The following is an 8,664-nucleotide window of genomic DNA, read 5'->3' on the forward strand; positions in this document are numbered from 1 at the left end:
CCGAGCGGGGTCCCGACCTCTCCCCGGGGGCAGCGCCGCCTCCGGTTGGCCGCCGGCACGCCTTCCCGCCAATGGGCGAGGAGGATGTCGCCGCCTATTGGCCAAGAGCGCTGATGGACAGCCCAGGGAGCCTGTGTGCGCAGAGGGCGCGGCCCCGCCTCCCGGAAGCGGGTGCGCTGAGCGCTGTGGGGAGCCGGGCGGCGCCATGGCGGGCCGTGCTGCTCCGCCGGGTGCGCTGCTCCGCGCCATCAACGCGCTCCTCCTGCAGCGCCGCTACCGCGCCGCGCTCGCCGTCCTCAAGGGCTTCCGCAACGGGGCCGTGTGAGTGCGGGGGACGCTGCGACGTCCGGGCCCGTCCGTGGGGGCTGGGGAGGAAAGGCCCCGGGGCGGTGCCTCGCTGCCCGAGATCGGCGCGGGCTGTTCTGCCGGGGCCGTGTGCCTTCTTCGTGCCCGCTGTTCTGTGCCGGCCTTGAGCAGGGTTGTGTTGCTGCTGGGCCGGCCGAAAAGCACGGCCGGGTCGCGTCCGTAGTGCCTTCGGGGTATCGGTAGGATGGACCTGCGCTCGTTTGGTAGCATGGTACAAAAGCTCTGAAGCATCTCTTCACTTCTGCAGGTATGGAGCAAAAATTCGTGCTCCGCATGCCCTGGTGATGACTTTCCTGTTCAGGAGTGGAAGGTACAGCCCTACTTCTTCATTTCTGCACTGCTGCTTGGGATTCCTCTCTCCAAGCGTTGGTTATTCCTTGCTCCCTCCCATAGAGCTCAGATTTAAAAAGCAGAAAGATAAATGAGACACGTTCAGAGCCCACCGCTGTGATAAGCAGGGTGACCTGCACGCACACGCATCTGTACGTGCTCCTGGGGATCGGTCACTCATGCAGTGGTTGTTGAGGAGCAGTGGACAGGTGAGAAGTTAGCAGATGCCAGCAGCTGCGCTCTGCTCCCCTTTCTGCTTCGATACAGGAGGCTAAGCTACACCAGTGCCCATGGTGGTTCTTCCCAGAAATTTGAACTTGAAATTTGAGAAGGAAAAGGAAAAAAAAGCCAGTTGGCTATTCATAGAATTAGGCAAAAGCACAGTGTGAGGAGAGCTGAGGAGTGAATTCTGGTGAGTGACCCAGAGTTAGTGATTCCTCCTCCCCCACAAAGCAGGAGATGTTTTGGGGGTAACAGAGCTATTGATCTGGGTGGGCAGGCCAGAGGGGTGTGAGGTCCGGGCTGGTCACCAGCGATGCTGCCTTTCTGCTCTCCTAATTTTCTGTTTCTTTTGTTCAGTTTAAGAGAGAAATTGAAATCGATTGCTCAGGCCACGTACACTCATTCCCGGAACTTGGCGTATTTTGTGTTCACCTACAAGGGGCTGATGGCGTTGCAGTCCCGACTACAGGGGAAAAAAATTCCATTTCATTCTTTCTTTGCAGCCTGCATTGGGGGTTGGCTAGTGTTCGGTGAGAACAATCCCATCAACAGCCAGGTAAATGTCTTCGCTGAACGTTTGGTTGACAAACAGGCTAACAGATGGGTGGTTGTGTGCCAGGAAGTGGTTGGTATAGCCTGGCCCATTTCTCTCTGCGCAGCGTTACTTTTACAGTGTAGCTCTTTGTAGAGAGTTCTCTTTTTGACTGTCCCGTGCTCAGACACGAGAGGTGGTTGTGTGCCCCCGTGGTGATGTGTGTAGTTTGAGAGCTAAACATCCTGGTGAACCTCCGGAGTTGCACTTGTCTCTAGGAAGACAGGTTGGCAACCCAAAGCTGTGGGGTCACCCCACCCATCCTCTGCACTGTGGCAACTGTGCTTGATCTGCCTGCTCGCAGAGCTAAACCCACAAGCCTGAGCTTTGTTGTGTGTGGAGAACGGTTGGTTGCAGAGCGACGCTTGACTAAATTGGGTAAACTGACAAAAGCTGCTCAGGGAGAGCTTGGTTTGAAGCTGCTTGTTACCAACTTTAATTTGGGTCAATAAAACGTGTAGGCACAGGTGAATCAAAAGTGTTCTACTTGCACAACCCCCTGCAAGACCATGCCTTCAGTCTGGTTTTAGGAGGGGCCCAGGGTTCTGAGTTAGTATCTTGGCAGGTTAACAGGGCTGCTATGTGGCTATCAGCAGCAGCATCTGAGGTAGCATTGGTGAAAGTTGTGCAACTGATCTGCAACTGCAAAGATTTATTGCATCAGGTGTAATTTCTTGCTTACTAAACTAGAGCACTTACATGGCAATAGGACTTTGAGAACGTAGGGAAGACACAATCGTCTGCAATTCAGGATGGCCGGATAGGTGAACCTACAGTCTGTCAGCTGTTACACTGGGTGAACTGTTTCTGCCTCTCTTGTACAGCTTATCACAGCTGAATCGCTTACCCTGATCAGATTTACCAGGCAGGTTCTTTTCCTGATGTTCTCTGGGTTTTCTCTTCGTGCAGATCATTATGTACCTGCTGTCTCGAATCCTGTTTGGCTTGTCTCGGCTGGCAGTGGAGAAGGGCTACGTCCCCCAGCCCAAGCAGGATCCCTTTCCACTTGTCGCTGCCCTGGTGTGGGGAACGGTTCTCTGGCTCTTTGAATACCACCGGCAGACTCTGCAGCCTTCTCTGCAGGCCTCCATGACCTACCTGTATGACGACAGCAATGTATGGCACGACATTTCTGACTTCCTCATATACAACAAAAAGCCTGAGAGCAAATAGTCGGCTCGTTGTAAAACACCTATGGAGCGGATGGTGCCTTCCAGCAGCCAAGGGAAAAGCTGGTTCTCTTGCTCTTGACTGATGAATGTTTTTAAATTAACACCCATCAAGGAGAGCTGCCTCTTGTGTTTTCACCAAAATATTCTGATTAGTCTTCTGTTAGCTCCGTTTAGAGCTAGTGAATACCCCACAGAAATTTACTACAATGCCTCAGGGAGAGTAAATGCCTTGGGAACCTTCAGTTAAAATCAGTCTTCTTTTAAAGAGACCTTATTTTTCCTGTGAATGTTCTTAGGTTTTGTTTGTTTATTTCATTTCTTTAAAAAAAAAAAAAAGGAAAAGAAAGGAAAGCACTTATGACAACTTGACAGTAAGTGGGGAATAGATCTAATTGTGGAAGCAACGTTCTGGGGATTATCTGAGTGCTTGCAAGGTGGAAGGGTTTTTCTGTGCTGCTGCACTCACTGTAGTGGTGAGATGGGAGCTGGGGACCTGCTCGGTTCTGAAAGCAGGGAGATTTTTTCTTGATTTCTATGGAAGGCAGGAAACCTGATCTAAACCATTACAGGGATAGTCACGTACTCCCTAAGAGAAATCCTCTGCAGTTTTGTCTCAGGGAGACAAAGATGTTTGAGAATAAAACGATGAAGTCTCTCTGATGCAAGCCCAGTAAATCAGGCTTGGAAGGAATATTTTTGCTCAGTTCCTCTCGTGCACTAGGGATAAATCTGTCCCTCTACAGAGTGCATTAATTAATACCCTGCAATTATTTAAAGCTTTTTGATGAAGCTTTTAAAAAGCTGATTGAACTTAATTCCAAAACCTCTTGTGCAACTTCAGTCAGCTTTGAAAACAGGCTGGGCCACATGGCGTGCCCTCGGATGTTACACTGGGTACTTTAATGTAGCAGCGAGCGACACTTTTTAACAAGAACTTTCAATTGGGTGGAAGGTGGCCTGGGTTACCCGTAGGTTCAGAATTCCCCCACCACAGCAGTGGGGTGCATTAGGTGTAAGCAAACTTGAACGTTCCTGTTGTTAGTGCAGTCTTGTTGCTGGGCCTTGGAGCATGGAAATACCAATGGGTGTCCCTTTGAAAACTGCTCTGCTGAGTCCCAGGAACAGCACACGCTGGGTGTGTTCACAGGGTGCTGACTGGGCAGCGGAGAAGTACTCCAAAAACAACAGCTGTTTCAAAATGAGTACAATCAAACTGTTAATACTATTAATTACTGATACTGCTGTATGACACTATACCATTCACGTAATGAGATGCATTAAAACAATTCCTGACTTATTGGTTTTATGTGGTGATATCGTAAGAGTCATTAAGCAACTTATGCTAATTTTCCCCTTTTGTCTCAGACAGGACTGCTTTGTTTCCTCCTCTTTTACCTCCTGTTTTAGCTCTCCGTGTATGCATCCACTTTTCAGTCCCACTGGTGCTCATCTTCATCTTCTGCAGTCTCTGCTTTGCACTCCAAGCTCCAGCAGCTTGTTGTATTCACTAGTGTGACTGGATTAGTATGTTTGTTGTGGTACCTTCCATCTTAAGACGTTTTTCCTTCACATCTAAAGCTCTTTTACTACTATTGTGCATCTTCTCAGTGTGGCTTTGCCCTTTGTATTTTCATACTCTGTGTCAACAAGGGGGAGGGTGAAATGTTCCCCTCCCCACAGCCTGTCTGCTGTTCTGAGGGTCAGGATCATGTCCCACCCACAGAGAACCAGGTTGAGTTTTTCAAGCCCTTGACACGAACCTGGCACTGGGGAGCACTATGGCACCAAGAGGTATCACAGCACAGGGATGGAGGCTTCTTCATGCTCGTCTCTTGCACACTCATAATGTATTGATGCCCAAAAGACAAGATTTGACTTTGCCCTCGTGAGTGGCTGTGGCACCTTCACCTGCTATTATGCTCTGCACGGAATATTTGAATTGGAACATGGATCAGTATTTCATCACTTTTTCCGGAGCCTGTCGAAATTAGGAATTGTTTTTGCTTTTTTTTTTTTTTTTTTTTTTTTGTAGTTCAATCTTTAAGTTCGCCTCCACCAAAGAAAATATTTAAGTACAGAAAGAAAAAAAGAAAAGATGGAACTGTAGCTCGGATCTGATTTCTGTATAAATGTCATACCCGAGCTCCACTGGTGGAGGTCTGAGGCAGCGTGTCCTGGCACGAGAGCACTGCACGCGATGATCTTTGTGTCAGGTGAAATAAGAACGAATATTCAGCTAATATTGCTACAACCTCTGATGGGGCTTGGGAAGACCATTCCAGAATCCAAGAGCTAGGGCTTGAGAATTTCCTCCCGGAACCATTAGACTAACAACTCCTTGACTATGTGTAATTGTAGCGAAGCGCCCTGCGGGCTGGCCCTGTGAGCTGTTGTCTGTTCAAGGTTTTCAACCTTCTGACCTTGCTGCTGGCATTCCTCTCTGGAGGAGGGCTTCTGATGCTCTCGAACACGGGCTGAAGTGCTTCTACCGGTAGCTGTGTCATGGCTGCAGTCACGCAGTGCTTGTGAAGCACTTCCCGGCTCTGCCAAGGGCCAGGACTCGCTGTGTCCCTTCAGTACCACCGCAGTATCTCCGTGCTCTCTAGGTGGCAGAACGAAGCCAAGAGCTGCGCTCTGGGAGCAACCTGGCAACAGCGGCCATCAGCCATCAGAGTGCCCTTTTCCTCCCGCAGATCTCTTCCCAACCTCACTTCCAAAGTAAACTGCGCCGAGACTGCAGCCATCTGTACTTGTGACCCAGGGCCCAGCTGCCGGCCCTGGAAAACAAAGTGCGGCTCATCCCAGGAGCGGGGTCTGCGCAGCAGCAGTCATTAGCTGCGCTTTGGGACGGTTTGCGTTCCCGCTGCGTGCGGGCAGGACGTTAAGCTGCAAGTCACTTCTTTCCCCAGGGAAGTAATTGGAACGGTTCCTTAACGGCATCGGGCCGCATTGCTGCTCCTGTGACCAGATAGCTGGGGATGGACCCCGTATGCTGCCGATGTGTGCGAACAATGCCGGCGTGTCGTAAAGAAGTGAACTAGAAGTAATCTGTCTGAGTCAGACTTTTGGATACATAAGTGACACTCCCTGCCCTCCCCCAGCGCATTGTGCGAGGAGCTGAGCCCGTTTGTGTTCCTTTTTTATTAGCATTAAAACCAAAAGGAATAAAGAGGCAGTTGGGAAGCCACCTGCAAATCGGCCACATGCTTATGAATCACAAAAGGAGTGCCATTCCCCACAGCCCCAATGGGTTTGAATTTTAAGATGAACATGCTTTTGTCTCCATCAGCCTTATTTTCTCCTGTTATTTCTTCCCAGGCACCTGACTCTGTGACGCCCAGTGCCTCTGTAGAAGGACAGAGCATCTCAGCGGTTAGCTCAGTTCGTACAAAAATGGGGAGTTCTGGATAAAAGTGGAGTGTTCATACTGAAAGGGCGCTCCTCCTTCAGATTTCAAGTCTCTTTTACTGAGGCAATTTTAAAGGTTAATGAATTGAACAGATCAGAAGTTTTCGCCAAGCTTCGAATAGCAGACTGACTGTCCTGAGCTATTAATCATTTATTTTATGAGCAAACAAAGCAAGCTCGGGGTTATTTACAGCGCTGCGTGCTGCCCTGGCATACATGCTGTGCTTCACTTCTCCTTGGAAAGTAGCTCTTACATTACTGCTGTTTTTCAGGGTTGCTGAAAAACCATCTCTGAGACAACTTTATTATTTAACAAATGTGAAAGCTCAATGGGTGCGTGATATTTGGCTTGGCTATGGTCCTGCATTTGATCTTTTCTATTAAGGAGAGGGGAATTCTGAAAGGAAAACTGCAGAACTTTGGTATCGGTGCCTCAAGACTTCCCTGCCCAGGTAGGGAGGTTCAAGCTCTAAACCGAGCTGGGTGGAAGTAGAAGTGAGGGGATGGTCTCTGCCTCCCAAAGCAGACTGAGAGCAGCTGCTCGGGATCCCCCCGCACCCTGCATCCCGCTGGGAGCCTTCATGGCTGGCTGGTGCCACTGGAGTACCAGTAACCATTACAGACACCCTCTCCGAGAAGAAACTGGTATGACAAAGCCCATTTTCACTGCGTCAGCACAGATCTGACCTTTGGATAATATCCCAAGCCGTGTGCTGTTTCCTATTTGTCAGGTGGCGTTTGTCTGGATCACGCCAACCTGAGCTGACTGGGTTCCATTTTCTGATGCTGGTTTTGCAATCCAGCAGATAAGGAGAGAAAACCAGGCGCCGTGCCATCCAGCGTGATGTCTGTCTGCTGCTGTTAATGTTTTAGGGGTGCTAATCTTGAATTTGCAACCCGTATGTTCACATCAGATTGCTGGAGGAGGTCACTTTTTTTCTTTCCCTAGAATTTTCATCTGTCTCGTTTCCTTGTGAGGCTGGCAATGAGGAGGGGAAAAACAAATTACGTGCTTGATAATGCAGGGATTGTTGCCTCTGCTTTTGGTCTCACTGTGTCTATGTCGGGTCCAAAATTGCTGTGTAACCCAGGACCTGCATCTCAGCTGGTCAAACTGGGGCCGGGCTGGACAACTGGCAATATGTGCAAACTGGGTGCACCCAGGGTGAACAGGAACAAACACGACTGGTTCTTGCATTTCAGCCTGAGAAGTCAGTGTGGGCCGATGTGGTTAGAGGGCAAACTGCTCCCCGCTGCCTTGCAGCCTGTCATTAACTTGTGCAGGTGCTTTCAGAGAGCGTGCAACTGTTCAAAAGAACACGAGCCCGCGTGTGCCTCTCCCTTTAGCTAAGGAACAGGAGTACACATGCAAATGACTTGGGTGCCGCTTCAAAGCTGGGCGCTACAGAGGAGATATGTGGTAGAGGTAAGAGCTGTGGCAGTGGAGATAAAGGCAGCCCTGAGCGAGGAGCTCCCCATGGCACAGGGAGGTCCTGGGAGCCCCTCGGAGAGGGGAACACTGAGCAGCTCCAGCAAAGGGCCTGCTGCTGTGTGCCTGCTGCTGTGTGCCTGCTGCTGTGTGCCTGCTGCCGCGTGCAGCGTCCAGCCCAGGGCAGGGAGAAGCCAGACCAACACCTGTGAGTTGATTTCAGCCTTATCTTCAAATGTTTGTTTTTCCCTTCATATTGCTCCAAGCCATACTTCCTTCCCAGGTGAAGCTCTGAGCTGGTGCCTCGCCCACCCTCCAGCTTTGCAGTGCCAATGGCTGCGGTGTGCACCTGCCAGGAAGTGAGCTTGGGCTGGATGAAGTCACAGAGTCCAAGCACACCACTGCGTGAAGCTTAAAGCACAGGAGGAGGAGGTTATTCTACAAACGTGCTCCTGGATGGCTCAGGGTCTCTGCGGAAGACATCCCGCCCAATTCTTTCCCTGCAAGCTAGTGCCCTGGGCTGAAGGCAGCCGGAGAGCCCGGTGGGATGGAGAGGCTTTCAGCAGCTCACCTGGGAGGCAGGCAGTGACTTACTCTGGCTTACAGGGGCTGGGACGAGGCTGCCTTGGTTTGGTGGCTGAGCAGCTCCTGTGCCCCTGCTGCCCTCACCGTGAGACTCTGCAGGTTGATACTGAGTTTCAACATTGGGTATCGCTGTATGAGACAAGGAAGTAAAGCAGCTAAATTTGCTGTGTCCAGCATCCAAGGCAATGGCTGGTGTCTTGGGTGCAAAACTGCTGCTGTAGTGTTCTGTATAATGATGCAAGGAAAGGAACAGTTCCTAACTCTTGGGAAGCAGGATCCAGTAGTTCCATCTCCCACATAGATGTGCTGGAGCAACAGCTCAGCACAGTCTGTATGGTGAACTGCTGGAAGCCAGACCGAGCTGCAGACAGCAAGGACAGTAAATGTGCTTCTGGTACAGCTACGTGCTAACAGCACGGGGATGCTGCAGCCTGGATCCGACACACAGAACCTGTATCTTCATTCAGCTGCACACAGGAGGGATGGGTAAGCCTTGTGAGCACTTCCCATGTCTGGACAGCCCCTCCAGCCTCCCCCAGCACGAGGTGCTGGCCCTGCAG

At 50.6% G+C, this 8,664-nt stretch overlaps 1 protein-coding gene across 1 annotated transcript; it reads left to right on the forward strand.

Annotated features, from left to right (window-relative positions):
- PXMP4 (peroxisomal membrane protein 4) lies at positions 57–3,979 on the forward strand. The gene is made up of 4 exons (XM_021416638.1): positions 57–321; positions 614–676; positions 1,276–1,474; positions 2,420–3,979. The coding sequence occupies exons 1-4, from the start codon at positions 206–208 to the stop codon at positions 2,681–2,683; spliced, it is 642 nt and encodes a 213-aa protein (XP_021272313.1). The 5' UTR covers positions 57–205; the 3' UTR covers positions 2,684–3,979.

This window comes from Numida meleagris, chromosome 19, assembly GCF_002078875.1.
Source record: "Numida meleagris isolate 19003 breed g44 Domestic line chromosome 19, NumMel1.0, whole genome shotgun sequence".
NCBI lineage: Eukaryota > Metazoa > Chordata > Aves > Galliformes > Numididae > Numida > Numida meleagris.

Coding starts and splice junctions, on each gene's coding strand:
- PXMP4 (XM_021416638.1), top strand. CDS start 206: ATGGCGGGCCGTGCTGCTCCGCCGGGTGCGCTGCTCCGCGCCATCAAC. Junction 322..613: donor GGCTTCCGCAACGGGGCCGT/GTGAGTGCGGGG, acceptor TCACTTCTGCAG/GTATGGAGCAAAAATTCGTG. Junction 1,475..2,419: donor ACAATCCCATCAACAGCCAG/GTAAATGTCTTC, acceptor CTCTTCGTGCAG/ATCATTATGTACCTGCTGTC.